Genomic DNA, 24,611 nt, shown 5'->3' with positions numbered 1-24,611 from the left:
ATCCCCGTGCCAGGAATAAAGATGGCGGGACGGGTGACATGCGGAGCGGCACAGGGTGTCTCGGCGCGCATGCGCGGGGCCGGCCCGGGGCTGGCGGGGCCCGTTACCGGCCCCGCTGCCGCCGCTGCCGCCGGTCCCGCGATGGCGAAGCGCTTGAGGAGCAGCGAGGTCTGCGCCGACTGCAGCGCTCAGGGTAGGCACGGCACCGCCACCGGCACCGCGCGGGTTCGTCCCGCGGAGCCCTCTTGGGCCGGGGGCCGCGGGGGCGCCGCTGGCCCCGGGGTGTCACCGCCGCGGAGCGGCCGCCGCTGCACCTGTGACGGGCCGGGATGGTTTGGGTGGGAGGGAACCTTAAAGCTTCTCCCGTTCACCCCCTCCCATGGGCAGGACACCTTCCAGGAGCCCGGGTTGCTCCGAGCCCCGTCCAGCCTGGCCTGGGACACTTCCAGGGCTGGGATATAACTCCGTGTTCGGGTCCCGCTGGCACCGCCGCCCCTCCCGAGCCCGGGGGAGGCAGAGCCCCGGGGAATATCCTGTAGACCTCCAACGGAGTGAAAGGAAATGTGGAGCTCCCCGGTTTAGAAAGGAGGAAAGCTGACAGAAATCCACCTTCCAGTCACGGGGCTGAAAGGTGGGAGGAGGGCGGAGGTTGGGAATGTGTCACGGGAAGGGGCCGTGGCTGTTTTGGGGGAGCTGGGAAGGCGAGAGCGGGGCTGGGTTCGGAGCCGTGCGTCCATTCCCGTATTCCCGGGGTCGGGGGGAGTTGAACTGGGAGTTGTTCCACGGCTGGGATTGGGTGTAGGTGTCCCAGACTTCCAAGGAAAGTTGCGATGAGGCGTCTGGAGACGCGGACACGCTCAGGGAGCAGCGTCTGCTCTGAGCTGACACATATCCCGCTGCACATCAGTTTGGGAGCTTATGGAAACACATCTTGTCTTTAGAAAGGCTGTTGCATCTCCTGACCATCTGTAGTTCTACTGCTCTTGTGTCTAAAACTGTCCTGCTTTATTTCATCATCTCTCTGTGTTTCTTGGTTGTACCTGTATCATTTCTGTCTCTCTAGTTTTTGCTGTTTGTGCTTGGGGCAGGTTCTTCCAATGTAATTAATTAATTATGCACGTACTGAAACTAATTAAAACACTGTAATGTAGATAACACTTGAATTGGCAGAGGATAGGATGTGGGAGAGGGGAGAACGACTTTTATTAAAACTGAGTTATGTTTAAAAAAATGATAAAAATTCCAAATTAATTTCCAGGAAGTCACTTTCTTCTTTTTACAGAAGGAATTCTTCCCTGTGAGGGTAGTGAGGCCCTGGCACAGGTTGCCCCATTCCTGGAAGTTCGACAGGGCTTAGAGCAACCTAGGATAATGGATGGTGTTCCTGCCCATGGTAGGGATTGGAACTGGGTGAGCTCCACCCCAAACCAATCTGGGATTCTACTCATATCCCTGAAGAAATTTGGTTTTACAATGAAAGGAACTGGCCTCTCTCAGGCAGGCAATTGTCCCTATTACACAAGGTAGCCTATCTATGCTTTTAAACATCAGGGGTGTTCTGACTCGGAGATAAAGCTGTGTGAATTGTGTGCCTTGAGCTCCTCGGGGTATCAGAATCACTGTGGGGTAATCCCGTAACCTGGCCTTTTATTGTGACATTAGAGCACTGCCAGGTCTTTACTTATTTACTAGAAATCCGCTGGCTTATCCACATATATAAAGAAATCTCAATTTAATCTTTTTGTCAATAAAATGAATCCACCCCTTCCTTGAGCTGAGCCAGAGGGTTTGGCGGTGGGCGCGGGGTGGGGGGCTGCAGCCTTTGTGCCAGGGCGGGTCTGCCTGGCACCTGCATTAATTAGCACTTCCCCTGGAACCTCATCAGTGCCCCCTTTGCCCCTGCGGCAGAGTGTGGAGGGTTTTCTTTGACACGGGGTGATCTTACAGGAGCTCTTGTGCTGCACTTCCTATCCCGAGGCAGGAGCTCACTTCTCAAACCCGCAGCCGGGCTTGTCTCCATCTCACGCTTCCTGTTTTGAACCACCCTGCAGGTTCCTGAAAGCGCCCGCCCGGCCCTGCAGCTTCTTCCCAATCGTCTTTTGTATCAAAACCAGCTGCAGGGCCAGGCTGTGACCACCCCTGTGCTGGACACTGAAACCCCTCAATTGCTTTGTCCAGTTCTGGGTCCTTCTCTCCAGGACAGACATGGAGGGGCTGGAGCGTATACAGGGACGGGAACAGAGTTGGGGAAGCGGCTGGAGCACCAGGAGCAGCTGAGGGAGCTGGAAAGGGGCTCAGCCTGGAGAAAAGGAGGCTCAGGGGAAACCTTGTGGCTCTGCACAACTCCCAGACAGGGTTGGGCTCTACTCCCAGGGAACAGGGACAGGATGAGAGGAAACTGCATCAAACTGTGCCAGGGGAGGGTCAGGTTGGACATCAGGAGGAATTTCCTCATGGAAAGGGTGGTCAGGGCTTGGAAGGGGCTGCCCAGGGAGGTTTGGAGTCCTCATCCCTGGAGGTGTCCAAGGAAGGACTGGATGTGGCACTCAGTGCTCTGTGTTGGTGACAAGGGGGTGATCAGTCACGGCTTGATCTCAGAGGTCTTTTCCAACCTCAGTGATTCTGGAATTCTGTCTCTTTTGGTTCTGGCTTAAATGTATTCTGATCAAGTTCATAATTAGGTCTCTCTTAAAAATTACTCAAATTCCAGGAGGGACGCTTCATTGCATTAAGTTTAACCCTGAAATACCCAGGGGCATTGGGTGTTGAGGTGGAGGTAAAGAAAACCCCCAGTGCTGACTGTTGATAATGCAGAGCAATGTTCACAAAGCAGCCTGGGAATGGGCAAGCTAAAAGATCCCTGAGGATCCCATCCGTGTGTGATGAGGTTTTCTCTAACAGGAAGGGACCAGGCTCATTAATCTGGAAGGCTGCCTCAGTTTGGGTCATTAGGTTGCCATGAATGCATCTCACTCCATTGCTGCTCTTTTGCTTCTTGGAAGTCAAAGTTGATAAATAACGGAATGATTTGACAAAGGAGTTCGAAGTGCTTGTTGTATTTTTTTTTAACAAATTGATTATTTTTTTGTCTCACCTGCTTTAATTTGGCTCTGGGTTGGGCTGGTTCTGGTGGCACAGGAGATGTCCATGGCTTGGACAGGTTTGCCTGCACTGCCTGCAGCACACCCAGATCATCAACTCTGCCCAGAAACCACAGCTGTGATCACATCTCATTTGCAGGGATTCAGTCCATTTGTTGCGTGGGTCAGAGGAGACTTTTCCATATGATGCACCAGTGCTCAGATGTGTTCTGACAGGACTCAGAATTTCTCTCGTCAGATACCAGGCTCACCTTGTGCTCTCTTATTTGGCCTCAGACTGGTCTCTGCATCTGAAATTAAGATTTTTCCAAAATAAAAGAGATCTTGATTTCCTTTTTTGTTCTCCTGGGATGTGCTAGGTCTGAAGCTCTGGCTGCTCAGTTGCCTGCTCCTGCAGGGTTCTGGCACGTTGAATTTCATGTGTCGCTGACAGAAATTGGAATTTCTTCTGGAGACTGAGCTCTGAGCAGCCAAGGGACCCATTTGGTGTCCTGTGGGCATTTATTGTTTCAACCCAATGTACCATTCGCGCTTGATTTTATGTCTTTTGATGTTTGAAGCTACGTAATAGCTCATATATATTATTTACTGCTTCACTTCCCATCAGATTTCTTTCTGGGCTGCTCATAAGATGGTTCAGTTCAGATCTGGTGAGAGATGAAGTTATTTTGCTTGAGAATTTTGGATTTTATTGAGCCTTTGACTTGGCACATGTGTATCCTTCTTTATTATGACACTCTTGTGTGTTTTTATTATTTAAAGGGAAATTTAAAAGACATTGTTATAATATAGAACTGAAAACTAGGTAGCAGGGGGAAAAGCCTGAGTGCTGTGGCTGCTTGGTGCATAGGTTTTGTGTTTTTAAAAAAAGATTTTTTTGACAAGTTAAAAAAATAAAAAAATATTCAATAAATTAGAGGTTTTTTGAAGAGCAGATAGGCACTGTTGTTAGGAATACTTTTGTGGGAGTCCACAAAATAACAAGCAGAGCACTTCAAGGTGGTGATAAGTTTAATGTCCTGTTATGTTTAGAAAGGAAAGTATTTTCACAAGAAGAGCTGCAAGCAGTGAGGCTTTTCCCCGAATTTCCACTGCAGATCTTCTCACTGTCCTTGGAATCTCGCATCCCCCATGTGTGCCAGGACTGGTGTTCCCCATTTTCCCAGCATCCAGAGCCCCAGCAGGGCTGTGACATTCACAGGCTCACCCAGCAGCTACGCAGGGAGGGTTAAAAGGCAGAGCTGCTCATTTTAGCCTCTGCTTTTGCAATCCAAGGTCGCGTTGCTTCCTGTGTTTTAATGGATGGTTTCTTTCACAGATCCTTGCTGGGCATCCATAAACAGGGGGATCCTGATCTGTGACGAGTGCTGCAGTGTGCACAGGAGCCTGGGCCGTCACATCTCCCAAGTGAGGCATCTCAAACACACCCCGTGGCCTCCAACACTGCTGCAGGTACAGGAAACTGGTGATGTTTTAATGTAATTTAAATCACTAAACTTTTTTTTTTTTTTTAGAGGGCTGGCTCTTTTAAGATTTTAAGCTTTGTTTTACTAAGTTATTCTCATTTTGTTTCACTTGTTTTGTTGTGGTACCACTAAATTCTGACCACTAAAATCAGAATTATCTCTGCCTTTTGAATTTGATGCCTTTGCTTTGGAAGGTCACTTCAACTTTTCTTTCACAGTTCTGCAGTACATCCTGAATTTTCTTTTCACTGAAGAGCAGAGAATTTTAAGGGGGCTCTCCCTACATTCCACATCATAACATCCTGAGCACGTGCCCAGTTACGATATCCCAGCAGGTTGCAGATGCTGGCACACAGAGCCTGGGAATCCATTGGCTTGATACCTGCTTGAAAATAATTGCAGATAGTTGATTACTGCAGCCAGCAGCTAAATGTCTGTGTGTTCTGGCTTTCAGATGGTGGAAACTCTGTACAACAATGGTGCTAATTCCATCTGGGAGCACTCGCTGCTGGACCCTGCCTCCGTGATGAGCGGGAGGCGCAAGGCCAGCCCGCAGGATAAAGTGCAGTAAGTGGGAAATGCAGAACTGTAATCTTAGCCAAGTGGGATTATTTTATTCAGCAGTGACAGGTTAACAAGGAATCCGCAGGAACCTGTGTGTGTTTGCTAGTTTTTTTGTTTTCTTTTTCTTTTATTTCCAAGTATTAATTTTTTTAATTTATTGCAGTAATAGGAATACAGTGCTTGAATTCTCTGAATTATTGATTCCTGTTGAATAATGAGAACCTTTGCTTGCACTTTAGTCAAAGGACTTCTCGTTGTAATGTGCTTCAGTTAACTGAATGCTGCCAACAAAATGGAGTTTGGTTGAGGAATTAAATAAAACTTCAGAGATTTTTTTGTCCCTGACTATGGTGCTTCATTTTAAAATGTAAATAACTGTAGAGTAAGTATAGATCTTAAGTTGGCACGATTTTAAAGTCCGTATTTCTTTAAAGAAACAGACACCACATGCTACAGTCTGCAGATATTTGATGGTTGTAACAGACGTTTTTCTCTGTATGGTCAGGCAATCTGCACTGGGTTGTTTTTTAATGAAAATATTTTTCCATGCCTAGCTTTGCCACCAGCAACACGCGAAGCTCTGGTTCAACCTTCACTTGTGAAATTTTTCTGGAGCGTCTGTATTACTTATGAAAGCACTGATGTTTCTTCGCTTTCCCCTCTTGTTGCCTGGAATTTCTCTTTGCAGTCCCAACAAAGCCGAGTTCATCCGAGCTAAGTATCAGATGTTAGCGTTTGTGCATCGCCTGCCGTGCCGGGAGGACGACAGTGTCACTGCCAAGGATCTCAGCAAGGTCAGTGGCTCCTGGGACAGCACAGCCAAATCTCACTGACTTCTCTTGCTTGCTTTTGGCTTAACTGTTTCTTGTTTTCTGCACTATCACATAAATAAATAAAGCTTGGCTTCAACTTGAAGCCCCTTTTTTTGTGGTTATCACTGGAGGGTGGTGATTAAGAGGCATTTATTGAGGTGAACTTGGAGAAAAGCCTTTACACAAAAGAGCTGTAGCGAGAACTCTGCAGACTCTTGTTTCTCAAAGCGTGGCTGAAAAACAACTGCTGAATCACAGTTGTTGCTGCTGTGTTAAATATAATTCTGCTTCTTTTTCAGCAACTCCATTCCAGTGTGAGGACAGGGAATCTGGAGACCTGTTTGCGACTGCTCTCCTTAGGAGCTCAAGCCAACTTCTTCCATCCTGTAGGAAAATTTTTTTTTTCATTGTTTTGATGTGCAATCAATTCCAGTTCATATTATTTATACTCATTTCAGCTGATTCACGTTATATTTCAATCTTCTACTCAGACCTGTTGGTTAAGTAGGTATTTTTCCTTCATCTCTTGCAGGAGAAAGGAAACACCCCGCTGCACGTTGCTGCTAAGGCAGGACAGACTTTGCAAGCAGAGCTATTGGCAGTTTATGGTGCTGATCCTGGCACACAAGATTCCAATGGGAAAACTCCAGTTGATTATGCAAGGTAGGAGCCTCTGATGTCCATAAATCACACAGTGGACCTGCTAAGATGCGTTTCTGTCCTGAAACAATTTGTCTGTTAAATGCTAATAATACTTTTTCCAGAAAGAGTGAATGAATAAAAATGAGGAATAAGTATTTTCATCAGATCACAGCCTGTGTTCTGGGTGCCTGAGACATCAGCTGTGATGCCAATGGCGCAGGCTGTGCCAATCTAGCAGCTCACAGGAAGTTAATTAGAGAGGAATTCGTGCAAGTTCAGGCTCCAGGAGTGAGGGTTAGCTCAGGAGTTGCTGTAGGAATGTCCCAGATGGGTTTGGGCACAGGGGGTGGAACCAGGCTGTGAATCTGTGATGGATTGATGCACCAAACACGTGCAGCGTTGGCTTGTACCAAATGTGTTTCTCTGACCGTCTCTGTGTGCCACTGACTGTCCCCTGTGTGTGAGCAGGCAAGGGGGGCACCACGAGCTGGCAGAGCGGCTGGTGGAGATCCAGTACGAGCTCACAGACAGGTTGGCTTTCTACCTCTGTGGCAGGAAACCAGGTGAGCACAACACCTGCACCCTCACACCCATCACAGGACATTCAGACTGTGCTGTGCACTTTTTTGTATCCCTTCCAAATATTCAATTGTTATAGAAATTACACAGGACCAAGGAAAGTGTAAGATGCAAGATTAGGGATGATGTAATCAAAATTGGGATAAAACTGTGGGGTTTTAAAGAGACATAAATCAAAATTCCTTCCTGATTTTCTACAAATACATGTTCTTTATATACTGTAGAAACTCTTCCAGGTAGTTTCTTCTAATTGAAATGCAACAGCAGGGGAGTGTTCTGTTGAGTGGGTGCCTTTTGAACACAAGGACACTTACAGATTTGTAACCATAAAGGTGCCTGTGTTAGAACTTAATTTTCTTTTTTAATGGAATTTCAATACAACTGATAAGCCTTAATTGGAATCTTTGATAATGCCTGGAAATCATGGCATGAGCCTTCTTTTATAACTTTCCTAGTTGCCTGTAATTGGAAAATGAGTAATTAATTACATGCAAGATAAATTATTTAGTGTTGCCTGATGCTTATTATTGAAAACTGTAGGCCAGTACCAACCTAGTAAAGTGCAATTTGTTTTCAACTCTAGAGCACAAAAATGGGCAGCACTTTGTTATACCTCAGATGGCAGACAGGTAAGTTGATGGTTCCATCACATGTCTGAAAACATCAGAGTAAAAAAAAAATAATAATAATTAAGTTTTCTCTCCTTTCTGAAACACCTTTTAAGTTGTTGCCGTTTGAACTCTTTTTATGTGTGCATGTATTAGTCTTGAAAGCATTTTTTCGTAGAAGGAATATTGGGATATCAACAAAATCAGAAAATTACACAAGCTGATTGTATTTATCAAAATGCAGGGCGAAGGTGAGACATTTCTGGGGACACACATGGGGAATTCCTAGGAAACAGATTGTGGAAATAATTGAAGGACCAATTGAGTATTTTCCTGATTTTTGTAATGCTTTTAACTTTTGGTTATGATCAATGAAATCATATTTGTATAAGAAGTACCAAGTACTAATTTTAAGTTCCTGTTCCTCTTTTATTGCTGTGCAATTGGAAATAAGACGGCTGTAAGTAAACCACTGTCCAACCTCCCGCTTGCAAGATTTCTGTCAAAAACTTAAAAATTGTATGGGTAAAAACATGTGGGCATTCATATTCCAAGGAATTTTTGGTATTATTTCGTTTTAAGTTTAAAAATTACTGTGAAAGAAAGCTTAATAATATGCCGATTGTGATATTATAGTAGCAATATTAATAACATCAGTGTGTTAAAAACAATGCTAAAAGTACTGAAATATTCGAGGGTTTAAGGTAGAAGTAACCTTTTAATCACTGAGCTACCAAAATGTAGGATTTTGATATGTAGAAGCCACGAAATGCTGTAGATGTAATGATCACTTCTTGTTTTCATAGCAGTCTGGATGTATCAGAACTGGCAAAAGCAGCCAAGAAGAAGCTTCAGTCTGTAAGTAAAAATTCCTTTTCCAGATGTGGCAAGCTCTGCACTTCATCTCTCAGGCTCCCTAGTACCAGTATCTCCTGAACCATCTGCTGGAGGAGCAGCTTGAAACACACAAATATTTTGTGAGCTTTCTGTTCATTGAAGTCCAAATCTCCAGTGGCATTTGGACCCTCATCCCCACAGTGCCTCTGCCTCACCCCAAACACAAAAGGTCTTTTTGTGGTCAGATGGAGAGAAAAAAAAAAAAATCCACTGGCCAGGAAAGGAGGAGTGTAGAACAGGATGGTTGTCTCTGTACCTAGAAATGGGGTGGTCATACATGTCTGCTGCCTGTGCAGGCTGAGAAAGGAGCATTCTGTGGATTATAGGGGCTGGAGAAAAGAGCAGAGTTGTGCTCTTCCATTTTCTCCGTTATTTTCTGGTATCAAGAGATCTTACTGGGGTTCATTTCTTTTCAAACTGTAATTATTCTCCTCTACTCTTAGCTAAGCAACCACTTATTTGAAGAACTTGCCATGGATGTGTATGATGAAGTTGACAGAAGGGAAACAGATGCAGGTGAGTGAGACTTTCTGGAATGAAATAAAACAAATCTGGATTGTCACTTTACGTAGGAGATTCCAATCCAAGCACATGTTCAGTTCAAGTGCTTCTGTATTCAGCAATTACTGCTGAGGAGAGTTTCTTTGTCGAGTTTCTTTGTCTTGCATTGCCTGAAGGGGGTGTTAATCGAAAAAAATCTTGTGTTTTTCACAAAGCACAGAACCCTCTGGGGAAATGCTTTCCCCTGAATTGATTGTGTTTGTGTTTGAAATTGCAGTCTTTTATTTGACAAAGAAATACTGTCAAGCAGTTCAGGAAGATTATTCCCTCTTTTTTTTTTTTTTTTTTTCTTTTTTTTCCTCTGGAGCAGTTTGGCTTGCAACTCAGAACCACAGCACACTCGTGACAGAGACCACTGTGGTCCCTTTTCTTCCTGTAAATCCTGAATATTCCTCAACCAGGAATCAGGTATGAAATCGTATAAATGTAAAAATAATTTAATAGCCCAGGTAATTAAGTAGGCCGAAGTAATATTGCTTTACTGCATTTCATTATTGTACAAGAATTGCATCTACTTGGAAAGAGGTTAAAATAATTTCTCATTTCCCCTTTAAATCACACTTTCTGAAATAAATGTAATTGAACAGCCAACTCCAAGTGTGTCGTCTTAGTTTTTCCTGGAAACTCTGCTGCTCTTCTGATCCAGGATGTACTTTTCTTTCCTCTGCGTTATTCTGTATTTAGGGAAGGCAGAAACTGGCTCGATTTAATGCCCACGAGTTTGCTACACTGGTTATAGACATTTTAAGTGATGCCAAACGAAGACAACAGGGAAATTCTCTCACTGGTTCCAAAGGTGAGTGAGCTTTTCTTGTCAGCTCCTTTGCAGGCACTTTTTCAGTGGTTTAATCAGTCCCAGAACCCTTCAGCAGAGCTGAATTATGAGAGAGATCTGTGTAGTATTTTCATGTTTTTTCCCTCTGGAGAGAAAATACCAAAAAAAGTCTTTTCTAACTCTTAATATTTCCCTATATTTTTTTGCATGCTGACATCTATTTGTCCAGAGTAGTCTATTGGGTTTTTTATTTGTATGAATTTTATTAAGCTGCTAAAACAATTCTCACCACTTATTTTAACTTGCCTAAACACTTAGAAGAAATAAAAATACAAAACCATAAAACGTGGAAGTTTTGGACAGTAATCATTCATTCCTCCTAGGTGCATCTAAATTAATTTTTTTTTCAAAAGGTATAAACTTCCATTTCTTCTCCAGAGTACTTACTGGTGTGTATTTCATGTGTTGATGTGCAGAAAATGTGGAGCTGATACTCAAATCCATCAGCAATCAGCACAGCAGTGAAAGTCAGGACAATGACCAGCCTGATTACGACAGTGTTGCTTCAGATGAAGATACAGATCTGGAAACAAATGCAGCTAAATCAAACAGGCAGAAGGTAGGATTGAACTAGTGATACACCCCCAAGCGTTATTTGTAAAGGTAATTTGCATAAATTACCAAAAAAATAATATTTTAATTAATTTTGTAATCATGCCCGGTCTATGAACTTTCTAAATTGAAATGTTATTGCTTAAGGAGTTTTAATTGTTAAAAAAAAGTAAAGCTTCTCTAGAAAAGTAATGTGTATGGCTGGAGATCAGATATAGATTTAATTGCATAGATGAAATAATTTGATCTGCCAAAGAGCTCTGAATCCGTGATTCCATGATATTTCACAAATATTTACTGCCTCCTACTGAAGAAATACTCACAGCAGACCAATAGTGTCCAAGTGAGTTAAACCATTCCTGGAGTAATGCAGAGTGGCATCAAAGGGCAGTAAAACCTGGTGGTTCTATTTTAATCTTTCCTGGGATATTCACGCTGGATATTTAGCAGTCTGTCTTTTATAATTTTGCAGTTCATTATTGCATATATTTTTTTTTTTAATCCTTATATAGCAGTATTTTATCACTGAAATGCTGATGCAAATGTTTTTAGAGGAGCTAAGAGCTAATTGACAGATTGGGTTTTTTTGAGGATTTGAAATGGTTAATGGATCTTACTAATTTAAACTTCATTTGAACTGTGATGCCTTTAACATAAGCACATGAAAAGCTGTTGAAATCTCATGGTCTCGTTTTCTTCTTTTTAATGGTGTAAGTATTTTTCCTCTTCCTTTTCCTAGAGCTTGGATTCAGACTTGTCAGATGGACCAGTGACAGCCCAGGAATATATGCAGGTTAAAAATGCCTTGGTGGCTTCTGAGGTGAAGATTCAGCAGCTAATGAAAGTGAACGTCAACCTGAGTGATGAGCTGAGGATTATGCAGAAAAAGGTAACAGAGGAACCCCTCCCTCCAGCTCTTGGGATGTCTCAAATTGCCAGAATAAAACTGCTGGGGCTGAGGAGGAAATAATCCAGTATTAGGATAGTGAGAAAACTCATTTTGAAGTGGAGCTGCTTTGGGATCAGGCGTGATATAAATATTTATGTGTAACGCATGCTTTGAATGTTATTTTTTTGTGGTGCTGGTGGTGATCCAACCCTGCAAATCATGAGGATGATTTGACTTAATGTCACAACTTTGACATCAGTTTTCCAAGTGACAGGGAGGTTGTTGCAAGTCTTGGGTGTCTTTGCTGTCTTGCTTCAATAGAAGCAGCTTTAAACAGTGAGGAATCCAGTGCCAGCACACCTGATGTGTGTGCACTTATCTATATTTTTGTGAGGTAAAGGACAATTTATATCTGAGTTTACTATCCTGGCTGGCTGGAAAGGGCTGGCTGCTTACCCTCAGATTAATCCCTTTAACTAGCATTTAAAATCCTGTTTTCCAAATAATGACAACCCTGAAAGAGTCACATGAAGAGAAAGCCATAGGCTTTAGGGGGGACCTGCTGTTCTGGGGCACAGCAGGGCTTTTGGAGAGGGGTGGAGCTGTTTGCACCTGAGGCTGAGCTAATTCAGCAGATTGGAATATCCCTGTCTGATAAGTGCCAACATTCTCTTCTGTTGGAATGGTGAGCACTGGGAGATCTCAGACTGTTTCCTTGGTCTTTCAACAGCTTCTACTGGTGTCAGCATTTCTCTTGCATCAATTGAATTGACTTTTCACTTACATTGGGCTTCTTTAGACAGATATAATCATTTAGGGGAAAAAAAGCCCCACCCTTTTGGGTCTATGAATAATGAGGTTTGAGGATATTTATGTGGTGTAACAGAAGGGAGATCCTTGCTGTCCTCCAGTTTATCTTCGTTGCATCTATTCTTTCCGATGTGTTAATATAGCAAACTTACTCCAAGTCCACAAAATAATCAAAATTGGTGCATTTTTACTATCAAATAAATACGTAATAATAAAAAGCTTTAAAAATGCTTTCTTGTTGGCTTCTTAGATAGCAGTAGCTGATGCCTTGATTTTCATAAGCTCAACCCTCTCCTCGCTTTGCAGAGCCAAGCTCAAGTTCCTTTGTGCTGCCTCTGGTGTCTGTGCTGCAGTTCTGGCATTGTCAGATTTCACTGGCCTCATGTTAAAGTCTTCTAAGTCCCTGTATTGCTGCTGCAGTGGATCCCTTTGCTTGGAAAACTGTTGTGTTGGCAGTCCTTCCCCCACAGCCTCATTCTGTCCCAGGATTCCTGTGCCAGTAGAGCGGGCTGGAGGGGAATGGGTCGTGTGTTTTGAACTACAACAGCCAATTTTAACACCTAACGGAGTTGATACCCCAGCAGCTGCTGGAAATCAGCACCTAAATATTTCCACATCTGGAACAAAGGTGTTTCTACGCTTATACCGAGCAAGTCAAGTAGATTTTGAAAAAGAAATGAACCCCCAGCCAGCAGTGCCTGGATTTTCTAGTACGGCTGACAAGCGAGTGTCGCGTGGTCGCTTTGCTTTTGGCACTTGCTCTTAGGAAACCAAATCCCACTGCTAAACGTTTCTTTCAGCTCCAAACGCTACAGAGTGAAAATACCAACCTCAGAAGACAGGCCACAACCAATATCTATCAGGTGCAAGGTGGTTCTGAGTACCCAGACCCCAGCAGCAATTCCTCCCTAAAGCGGCGCCCGTCGGCCCGGGGCAGCAGGCCCATGTCCATGTACGAGACTGGCTCGGGGCAGAAGCCCTACCTGCCCATGGGGGAGGTCAGCTACCCTGAAGAAAACATCACCAGGCTGCAGCCCTTCCCTCCACACGTGAGTAACACTGCTGCTGCTTCTGCACTGCCTCTCGTGTTCAGCTTTCCTGTCTCTTCCAGCTCTGCTCGTTCGCTCGGCTTCCGCCTCAGAGGGAAAATAAAATGACAGGGGGAATAAGAACCGTGAGGATTGTTCATGTTTGCTGTATTAACATGTCTGCAGGAGCCTGATGGTTTGAAAAGCAGAAGCTGTTAGCAGTTTTGGAATATGTAAACTGCAGCTTTTGGCTTCTGCTCAGCTGAAGCCAAGCTATATATGTTAACCACATTCTATATATAAAAAAATATCACTATGTAATTGTCTGAAAACCAGGAATGGGGAGGGAATTAGTATTCTGAGAAGGTAGGTAAAGTTCATGTATTTCTGGAGATAAACATGCAGGTATCAATTTGTGGAACTTCATAACCACCTTACAAAAATGAAATAAAATTGAAAAATTTTTTCCCAGACAAGCAGTTTGTTATTCTGAGTTTGGGACTGGAGGCTGGAGATGGTTTAGATCTGCCAGTCAAGCAGATTCTTCTGGTTTAGTATTTTCCTGTGTGATGTGGAGCGGGAGTTCTCTGTTGGCCAGAGGGATTTTGCACTGAGGTGTTCACACTTTACAGAAGTGACCCAACACACACTACTGCATTTAATTAACAAGTGCATTTAATTAATTAGCACAGTTAATTTTTTTGTTTCACCTTCTTAGATTACCCTGTGGGCTGGAATACAAGACAGTGTCTTTTAGACACACATTTAAAATGTGTGGATTTTTGACACTATCTTTCCCTCTTGGTAGCAATGTCTTGTATTTCCTTCCAGTTAAATCATTAAGACTTTTAAAATGTATTTTGAAGTTACCTTTGGCATGAGGGAGGGCAAATATTCCATGCACATTCCACAGAAGACAGCTGAATGTACCAAGGGAATCAGTCCCCGCCTTCAATTAAATTAATTTAAGCTGTGAAATCTGGGTAGTTTTAAATTATATTGTCATGTTGATATGATGGCAGTTCTGGCAGCAAGAAATGTCAGAATTCATTTGTGTGTGACAGTGCTTTGTATAGGTCCTTTGGTCATTTGGGTGGAAATTTGGATAGCAGTAGCAGTTCTGAAGCATTGATTTGTTTTGTGGAGCTAGTTAATTTGGCATGTGGTGATTTTTATTTTTTTTTTCCTCTGTGGAATTTGCCACCTCTGGAATGTCAGTATTAGAACAAGCATGAATTCAATTGTATTTTGAAAGAATGAAGTCCCCTCAGCCTAAGCCAGATTCTAAACATCATTCTTGCTTTGTCATCTCCATGGTTTTAAGAATGTTCCTTTAATTTCAGTTAAGAGTTTGTTTGTGTTTTGGTTTTGGTTTTTCTCTTTCCCATTTTTAGATCGGGAGGAGTGCGTTTGTGACCTCCTCTTCATCTCTACCTTCCTTCCCCTCCACGCTTTCCTGGTCGAGGGATGAGAGCACACGAAGGGTTAAGTACCTTCCCAATCGGTCTTTTTCCCTGGAGGAGGTGCCAATCTCCCCAGAACCACATCCTCTCTCTTCCTCCTCTCACTGCCTGGCTTCCAGCCTGCATGGAGCAGAACTTCCTCCCTTCCATCCCTGCTGCCACGAGCTCTGGGCTCTTGCCTCTCTCTAACTTCACATCTTCAGCCTTTAACACCACGCACAGTTCTCCAGGTCACTTGTTCCTGCTGCACAACAGCCCCAAGACAAGCTGGCTGCTGTTTGGACAGTGATTTTTCCAGGCTCTCACTGATATTTCTAAGCCAATGTACAATTCTCCTGCTGACTAAAAGCACTGCATGAGGCCCAGCTTCAAAGCTGCTTTCCTTGGGGGCCGGTGGCTTGCACCAATCCAGGTTTGCCTTGCAGATAACAAATTTGGGGGTTTAAAATATTTACTCTGGTTTCTCCCTGCCAGGACACAGAACTGGCTTTGTAATTCCTTCTGTCCCCATTTTATTTTGACTGTACAGTGTTTGGACATATTAGTCCAGAAAATAATCGATTTGCAAGTAGGGAAAGAAGAAAAAACTTCCAAGGGAATATTCTGCCTGGCTAAATGGAAATCTGGGTTTGGCTGCTGTCTGTTACTGGAAACTTGCAGAGGGTTTGGTTGGGTTTTATTCTACACTGATTCTATATTAGTGATTCCATAGTATTCTCTTCTTCTAATTCATCACTGTTGTTTGTATTTCTGACCAGATGGTAGAGCTTTGCCACTATCAGAGTTATCTCTGTACACCTGGGAGATGGGAGAGGTCAGGCCCTAGATAAAGCAATTTCTTATCTTCAAAATATGTGGCCCTTTTACAACTAACTGCTCTTTATTAGCTGTCCTGAGAGAGTAGTGTTCAAAAAATGCTGGTTTTTCCTTCTGTGCAGAGTAACTTTAAAATTGAAAAGGGTTCCTAACTCCAGGTGTGCTTAACAAATGTACTGAATCTCAGCCAGTGGAAACCAGTTCCTGGTGTTTTGGTCTGTCCTCGAGGCAGAAATACTATTTGGTAAGCAGCTCCCTCAATGTTTTGGTCAGGGATGCAGATTGGAGGTGTCCCTTGCAGTTTAACCCTGGAGACTCCCTCATGGTGACCTCAGGGTTTCTGTAAGAGCCCCAGGGCTGGTTGTTGGGGCTGGGAAGGACCCTGAGCTGCTGCTCTGTGATCAGAGTGACACCAGCGTGGTGTATTTGACACAGATACACTGTGCTGGGGCACCTGGGTGAAGCTTTGCAGTTTTTAGAAGACTTGAGGAAGCAGATGTGTGGTCATCCTGGGGCCTGGCTGAGGATTTGGCCTCCAGGCTCTTTTTGGTATCCCTTTCATCATTCAGCCTTTGCTCTGGGATCAGCCTCCCACTTTGCAATGGGCCTGCAGAGCTCAATCCAGCCTCTGCTTCCCTGCATTCCTCCTGCTCTCATTTCAGCTTCCAGTTTGGAATTGGCCCCTATCCTCCTTTTGACACCGTTTCTTCTGTGACCCTCTGCTCTAATGGTCCGGCCTCCTGCCCTTGTTGCATCCTGTGCTTTGGGGCACAGCTCTCACTTCTTTGGTTTTCCAACTCTGTACCACTATTAAGCATTCATTGGGCCTCAGTTCCTCACACCTCAGGCCTCCCACCCTGCTTTGGGCTTCACTTTGCAGTGGGTTTTACCCTCTCTCTTGTTGGCCCCCAAACTGTCATGAGCTCCAGGTCTCTTCAGTTCCATACGTGCCCTCGGTCTTCCACCTGCAGTTTGAGCTCCCCCATCTCTGTCTCCTCTCTTTATTTTGGCTTTCCCATTGCCACAGTCTTCAGCCCTTCTTTTGGGCTCCCAATTTGCAGTGGCCTTCCCCAGGGCCAGCCTCCCACCAGTTGCTTTCCAGTCTGCGTTCAGCCTCCCCACCGTGGTCTCTGGTCTCTGCTCTGCTCTCTTGGTCTGGCCTCTTTTCCTCTGGGGTTCTCTCCCTCTCCAGTGGTTCTTATTCACTGTTCAGGCTCCTGTTTCATAGTGCTGCTTCTCCATTTGGCCTCTGCCCCTGGTGGTCTCTCAGAGTGTGCCCCTGGGGCAGTTTCAGTGGCAGGGAAGGACAGTGTGCTCTGTCTGTCGGTCTGTCCTGCCATGCTGGCTGTTCAGGGGCTGGTGGGGCTGTGCTGGCAGTGCCCAGGGTACAAGCTGAGCAGCAGCCTGGCACGGGGAGAGGGGCACGGCAGCTGCAGGAGCTGTCGTACCAAAGAGCAAATCCACGCGCACAGGACGTGGCTCTGGCACAGCCCAGGGCTGCCCTTCCCTGAATTAAATCTGTTCCTTGCAGGCCTCGAAGCTGGAGAAGCAGAGCAGCGTGTCTGAGAGCGACTACGACAACCCCACCACCCCCGTGGAGCTGGAGGAGCCGGGGTAGGTGCTGTGACAGAGCTGACGCAGCTCGGGGGTGACAGGAGCCTGCTCCGTCCCCGGGCCAAGCCGTGCCTTGCTCCCCTGCAGGTCGGGCAGGAAGGGCCGGCAGCGCAGCGTCATTTGGCAGGGCGAGGGCTCCATCCCTGAGGACACAGACTCAGCCCCCAGCTCCAGTTTGCCCAGTACAGAAGACGTGATTCGGAAAACTGAGCAGATCACCAAGAACATCCAGGAGCTGCTGCGAGCGGCGCAGGAGAACAAACATGACAGGTGAGGAGGGAGTGCTGGAAAAGCTCTGGAGTTGGTGAGAAAACGAAGGAAATTCTTCAGGTGTAGCACGGGGGGAAGGGAAATACAGCCCCCAGTATTTCATACCTATAAAATGTGCAGGTCTCTGGTGTTCCCTGGTGCCCTCAGTGCCATGGGGCACACTGGGGACGAGTGACCAGCCCCTTGTCAGTGGGCTCTGGCTGCAGTGCTGCCTGCCCTGCTCTTAACCTGTGAGTCCTGCTGCATAACAGGTGTTGTACTGGACACAAATCAAAGGTGTTGTAGAGAACTCGCTGCAGGTTTTTCTTGGGTCTTCACCCCTCTTTGTCCATAGGTAATTACACCCTGCAGAATGTAATAGTAACACCCAGCTTTGCTTCAGGAGCAGATTGTGAAAGAGGGAGAGTTTGGCTTTCCTGCTGAGGTATTTGTACAAATTATGTACCAGCGAAAGGATTTTGACCTATTGGTTTTAGATACAGACCCAGCTGAATAAGCAGAACTCTGAGAACATCAGGCTGCAGCAGCTTCAGCTCCCTCAGGGAAATTCTGGCCCACCTGAACAATTTCCAGAATAGCTGTGGGTGTCTAAAAGCGATACTGCCCTTGCTGATCATCAGGTGGTGCTCCCTGCTCAGCTCTTTTAGGAGGCTGTAAATCAGAGTTACGTATTCCCACGTGTGAGCACGTTTTGGGGCTGGAACACTCTGGGCTCCTGCAGGCTGGTGAGTCTGGCTCTGCTGTGGCCCCAGCTCGGTGCCCTCTGTGCCTGGGAGCAGCAGCAGTTTGTGTTGAGCCCTCACTTCCTGCCTCGCTCAGAGAAGTGCACAACAATGGGGCCACTTTTGTTCTGTGTTTTTTCCTTCTTGTACTTTGCTATTTTTAGCAGGGCCGGCGTGGCCTCTCCTTTTCACGCCGAGTGACGACTTCTGCCGTGTTTGTGCTGAGCTCATTGCCCTTGGAGTAACCTTTTCCAGTGCAATCTCTTGTTGCTTTTTTGACACAGAGAAGCTTTAAATGGGTGTAGTTTTTAAGTATATCGCACTATACAGTATGTTAACTTTTTTCTAAATCACTGAAGGAAACAATGCAGCATACCTGGCTTTCGCTGTTTAATTGATCAGGTTTTTAGAAAACCTGTTATGCTGCATTTTTGTTTTCTGTACCACACGTGGAGTGGGGTGTTTGCATATGCTCAGATGAGTGTTATCTTGCAAAACGCTGAACTGGGAAGCTGCTGTTGTTTTCCTCTTCCCTGGCTTCCTTAACACAGAGGAATGCTTCCTTACCAAAATGAGACACTTGAGGATGTAATAACACATCCTCCAAGCTCGTGCTGGGAGCGCTGTAAAGAAAAATCACGTGCTGCATAGATAACTGGAGAGTAAAAAATATGATGCGAGAATACCGTCTGTTAATGAAACCCCTTCTTCCTTTTGTTTCTCACTCTCTCCCATCCCTTTCCCCGTGCCCCACGGGCTGAGCAGGCCCTTGGAGCGCGGGGGCACGTCCCAGCTCAGACACAGCCTCGGCACGCGGGTCCCCGGGGCTGAGCGAGCGCCCCGGCAGCCTCTGACCAGCCAGCAGAGCCAGCAGCCCAGCCCTGCCTCCTGGTACTCTGGCCTCTGTCCCTGCCTCCCAGGCACAGTGTCCTTTCTCCTTCTCTCTCCGCTGCCTCTCTCCCTCCCACTCTGGCCGCACGGGGTCATGGAAGGCGATGCACGAAATGTTCCAGGGGATGATGAGGGAGCTGCAGGCAGCCCCTCCGGGCCGGGGATGTGGCGCAGCCCCTCCGGGCCGGGGATGTGGCGCAGCCCCTCCGGGCCGGGGATGTGGCGCAGCCCCTCCGGGCCGGGGATGTGGCGCAGCCCCTCCGGGCCGGGGATGTGGCGCAGCCCCTCCGGGCCGGGGATGTGGCGCAGCCCCCTTCAGCTCCTGGTAGTTATCAGTGGGGAACAGAGCCACAGCCTGGAGCTGGTTCTGGTGTATTCTCATGCCTCTGTTTCGTTTTTTATTGTCTGACAAGGTAAATTAAATTACAACTTGGTTGGCTTATGGAATCACAGAATAGTTGGGAGTAGAAGGGAATCTTAGAGCCCACCTTGTTCCACACCTTCCATGGGCAGGGACACCTTCAGCTAGCCCAGGTTGCTCCAATAACCCCATCTGGCCTGGCCTTGGACACTTCTAGAGATCATGGGGCATCCACAGCTTCCCTGGTCAACCTCTGCCAGAGCCTCATCATCCTCACAGGGAAAAATTTCTTCCCTTAGGAAGAAATCTTTTGAGGTTTGAAGGTCACTCCCAACCCAAACCATTCTGTGACTTTATGAACAGAACACATGGTTGCTGCTTCTTTGCACCATTGCAAAAGTAGCAGGAGTTTCACATTCCTGATGTGGAACATTCATACCTGGCAGCTGAGGCCCCTCAAGTGTTTATACAGCTGGGGGTCAAATGAGATCATTTGTATCCCAAATCCATGAGAAAAGATGCGTGTTTATATGCTATCTTCCAACCTGACCAAAATACTGTTTGTTGATGCCTAAAATAAAAGCGACATTTGCGTGAGAGGCTCTTTAAAACAGAACTGCCCAGGTTCAAACCCCGGCCAGCAAATGTCAGGATTGAAGGAAGAGATTAACACAATTTACTGCTAATGAGGGATTCCTTTTCCAAGCTGCTGCTACTTGAATATCTTCCTGATGTCTCACTGGAATGTGTGTAAACCCAGCACAGTGTCAGAGCACCTCACAAGCTCACAGTGAGTGTTCAGACATTAAACTAAAGCCATTCCTCCAGGCCACACTGGAAGCTTTGCAGCTGACCTAGAAAATGAAAATACAATGGAAACACGTGTTGTGCACCTGAGTGTCTCATTCAGGTTATTCTCTGGGCTTTCTCTGCCTCGTTAGTAAAAGGTTTAATCAGTAAATTGACTTCGTAGCGAGGTAGGGTGCTGGTCACAGTGGCTGCAAGGGAGCAGATTAATCATTAACTCCACAGCAGAAGGGGAATTGTGGTGAACTTGGAAGACCTCCCTCCACTTTAAGTTTGTTTGGAAGAACTCATGTGACTTGAGACACGTGGAAATACTCCTTTTAAAGCAATTTTCCTGCATTGCCTAAATGACCCCAGTGTGTTGCTTCTCTCTCAGTGCATTTGCAAGTGACTGATTTTTTTTTTTTTTTTTTTTTTTTTTTTTGCACCTTTGTCGTTGCAAGAAGATCAAATAAATAATGACTGGGGGGTTGGGGGCTCTTTTTTGCTTGAAAGGGCACTGACCTACCATAACCCCACACATGCTGAATAGTTTTCTTGAATGCCTTGTGATTTTTGAGATTTTCTTGCTTAAGTTTGGGTCATGTGAACTAACTTACACTAAAACTGAATCTTTGAAGCATAAAAGCGAGTCTTTTGAAATGAGACTTGTGAGAGAGCACACTAACACTTCACTATTCACGGCGGTTTATGGTAAATAGTTCTATTTTGAGCAGATTTGGTTTCATTTGGTACAGAAATCAGAAGTGAAATCTATGAGGATTCATGGAATCTGCCTTTGTTTTATGAAGTAACTCATCAGATTTAGTGAATATTTTAGCCTAGACATTCACAGACTGTAAATGTAGTTGGTAGTCTGGGGATGCATGTGTGTGAGAATTCTGCCTGGTCTGTTTACTGGGTATTAATTAATCCAAGAAGGCATCTTGGTGTTCTGAAGTTGCACACAAATGGAGACTTTCCTGACAACGTTTTACATAAAAAGCATGGACAGTTATTCCTTCAAAGCAACTCTGAAGAAGAGTGAAAATCTAAGGAAAAAAAATTTTTTTTTGCACTGTTGGCTAACTTCTTGCTTTTTCTGAAGTCACGTGGTTGTTTTTAGAATAGCAGTCACTGAGCACTGAAGTGGAAGAGGGAAGGGGAGTCTCTACACAATGAATAACCCAGGGCATTTTTCTGCAGCTATATACCGTGCTCCGAGAGAATACATGTGGCAGTGACAGAAATGGCAGCCTTGTTCCCAAAAGTAAGTACCTGCCACTGTCAGAACGGTTTTGGCCTCGTTCCTCACGTGTAATTCCCTTTCGGAATGAAAATCAAAAATTGTTTCCCTTCAAAATGAAAATGGTAGGGAGAGATGATGGGGTTTTGATGCACCTTTGTATTTATTAGCATGGCGACTGGGAGGTGCTAAAGTGTGAGTCCAGGCCTTTAATTGTACTCTCGAACTTGTAAAAATTGCACAAAATTGGAGATATTTGGATCTGCCGTGAAGAATTGTGTGGTTACATGGGTATTTTCACCAGATTCATCACCCCCTTTTCCATCTGAGTGCCATTGCCTGGATTTCTTTCCTGCCAGCCACGTTTAGATCCGTTATCCATCCGTCAAAGTGATCTGTTTGCTCACAGCAACTTTAGGGAGTGAATTCCCCATGACCGAGTTCCCATAAAGCCTTCCCCACCTCTCCAAAACTGCGAGGAAAACGCCAAGGCTGCTGTCCCTCCTGGACACGCTGTCCCCTCCTGCCAGCCAGGACGTGGGCTGGGACAGTAAACAGGCAGCAGGAATGTGCATGAGTAACTTCCTAAGGGAGGGCAAGGAGCAATATTCCCTGCCTGCTGCCTGGCAGCCGTTCGGAATCTCCCCGAGAGGAGAAATTCCGCCACCAGGGGAAGGCAGCGCTTGGCCTCAGCCGCCCCGCATCAAAGAACCCTTGTGAGCACTCCCTGCTAATTAAAAGGTTGTGTCGTTCTGCCCGTTCCAGCGTCTGTTTTCCCTTCCCAGAAGCCCAAGTCGGAGCTGGTGAGGACTTCCCTGCGCCTGCTGACGTCCAGTGCCTACAGACTGCAGTCGGAGTGCAGGAAAGCGCTGCCCGCCGAGCCCAGCCCCGCGCCCGACATCCAGCTGGTGACACAGCAGGTCATCCAGTGCGCCTACGACATCGCCAAAGCTGCCAAGCAGCTGGTCACCATCACAACCAAAGAGAACAACAACTGAGGCACTCGGGGCTTTTTACTCTGGGGTTTTTTTTGTTTGTTTTTTTTTTTTTAAAGGTTGGATTTCGACGTATAGGTGTGGAACTATGCGCATTTTTAACGAGGAAAAAAAAAAACTTCAAGGGGCAAGAAACTTTTTTTTTTTTTTTTTAAACTCAGTATTATTTTTGCATGTTTTCTAACAATTTTATGATTAATTTAACCCACTGCCTTATTTTTGTGCCTGTGTTGCCAGTGTAGTTACGGATAATAGCATGTTGCAAAGTAGCTGTCGAGCCACTCTCACGTCCCAGCGCTGTACCGAGCTCTTGTAGATGTTTCCTTGGGGCCACGTTCTGCTTTCAGATCCTGCTGGTGGAACTGCTCTGACACCGCTGCACGGATGGGAGGGCAGCATCTCCATCCCTCCGGAGCCTCCCCTGCTGGGATCCCGCTGGCTGAGGCTCCCCAGGCTCCGGGACTGCTCCCAGCAGGAAGAAGGTTTGTCCTGGTAACGGGGTACAAGCCCAATGTTCTCTGTTGTGCAATATGTTTTTTTTAGTTTGCTAAACCAGTAGTAGTTGTGGGCATCCAAGCTTGTTACGTGTAACTCTACAAGGTCTTCGTCACTTTATCTGTTTTGGAAGGAATTTGAAACTTAATAGTTATTTCTTTTAGTTGTCACTATGCCATTAATATATATGTTTGATGTTATTTTAGGGCATTAGTGGTTAAAATATTATCCTTTGTTTCTGAGTTAGTAATTCATTGTTAAGTTTCCTGCAGAATTTTCCTGTCATCTTTTGAGGCACTGTCTTGTTTGCAGCAGCATTTCTCAGTAACTCCAGATACAATTTCACTAAAGATTTTCTGTGCTCATTGACAAAAAAAGGAAGTTAGAAGAGTGCCAGTGCAAAAGCAGCTGTGTCTGCCACAGCACATAACCTCTGTACCTCAACATATCCAAATGTGAAAACATTTATCATATCTCCTAAGTTTTTTTATGCAACTCTTTCAAAATTTGACAACTTGCTGAGTAGCGCCTGCCAGGCTGCCTGGCCCCAGTGGCCACGTGTGCTCCAGGTTTCTTTGTCCATAACAGTTCACAGAAGTGTGTCAGTCCGTAATTTCAAAAATGAGAATGTTTTCGAGAGTCTGAATTTCAGGTGGTGCAGGAAATCACAGATTTTTGCCTCTGCCTGTGTCCCATTTGGAAGTGTGTCATCACTGCCCAGGAGCCAGCCATGGTGTGTTTGTGTGGATATATCCAAGCCATAGCACTGTCGGATTCCTGGTGCTGTCTGGCTCCCAGAGTCTGAGGGAGGGAAGGAATGGAGAGAGGAGATGACAGCCCAGTAAATTAATGTTCTTCATTATGGAGTTTTATTTCCTTTCTGCCCTTCTGAAACCCCAGAAGCAGCTCTAGCCTGACAGCGCAGGCAGGCTGGGATGAAAACTGCAAATGACCTTTGTGAAGCCTACTTCAAAATCATGCAGCTGGCAATTAATTGAACACATTGAGAATCTTCTAGGAACTTTTCCTTAAATTGGCATGGCTGAAAGGCAGCAGATGGTATTTTTCATTCTCTCAGGACACCGCTGTGTGCTGTTCTTTAACATATCTTACCTGCTTTCCAAAGCGGGGTGACACTGAGCTATGGTGTAATTTATCACTTATTTAAACCTGCCTTTGATCCAAAACCAAGGGACATTTTGGTAACTGCCAGCCCCTGCTCCAGCTACACTGAAATTGGAGTGGTCCACACCCCACAGGATCCCCCAGCAGCAAGTTCATGAACCTTCCACTCACAGCACTGCAGTCACAGAGTTTGTAACACCTCAAGTAACAAAGGTGTGTTTTTCTTTTAGGACTAGATCTCTTGTTCCCCTGTAAACAAACTTGCTCTTCCTTTACAAAATGCTGCAGAGGAAAGGAAAAGCGCCTTTTTTTTTTTTTTTTTTTTTTTGCCTTTTTCCAAACCTTGTATTTATCGTTCTGTCTGTACAATATTTTTACTTTTAATCTTTTGTTTACAGTATTACTATAAAATGCTAAAACCCTTTCAGTGTGTGAAATAATGTGGGCTTATTTGACTGCTGGTTCTCTAAAGATCTTTGGAAA

At 45.3% G+C, this 24,611-nt stretch overlaps 1 protein-coding gene across 9 annotated transcripts; it reads left to right on the top strand.

The window, feature by feature from the left end:
- Positions 1-81: 81 nt before the first annotated feature.
- Positions 82-24,565, top strand: GIT2 (GIT ArfGAP 2). Of its 9 annotated transcripts, none has more exons than XM_040080618.1 (21): positions 82-193; positions 4,420-4,553; positions 5,022-5,134; positions 5,820-5,925; positions 6,243-6,329; positions 6,476-6,606; positions 7,054-7,148; positions 7,748-7,793; positions 8,579-8,630; positions 9,113-9,185; positions 9,541-9,638; positions 9,915-10,026; positions 10,482-10,624; positions 11,357-11,506; positions 13,117-13,365; positions 14,739-14,828; positions 17,155-17,237; positions 17,325-17,507; positions 18,995-19,120; positions 21,474-21,537; positions 22,299-24,565. In XM_040080618.1, the coding sequence occupies exons 1-21, from the start codon at positions 142-144 to the stop codon at positions 22,509-22,511; spliced, it is 2,400 nt and encodes a 799-aa protein (XP_039936552.1). In that variant the 5' UTR covers positions 82-141; the 3' UTR covers positions 22,512-24,565. The 9 variants fall into 9 exon arrangements, with proteins under 9 accessions (XP_039936552.1, XP_058278762.1, XP_039936545.1 ...); XM_058422779.1 differs by having other exon boundaries at positions 18,995-19,149; positions 22,299-22,439; XM_040080611.1 differs by lacking the exon at positions 18,995-19,120 and having other exon boundaries at positions 8,582-8,630.
- The last annotated feature ends 46 nt before the right edge of the window (positions 24,566-24,611 follow it).

The sequence above is a fragment of the Hirundo rustica genome, chromosome 17, assembly GCF_015227805.2.
Source record: "Hirundo rustica isolate bHirRus1 chromosome 17, bHirRus1.pri.v3, whole genome shotgun sequence".
Lineage (NCBI taxonomy): Eukaryota > Metazoa > Chordata > Aves > Passeriformes > Hirundinidae > Hirundo > Hirundo rustica.
The sequence above is the reverse complement of the archived record's forward strand: the minus strand, read 5'-3'. Positions and strand labels throughout refer to the sequence as shown.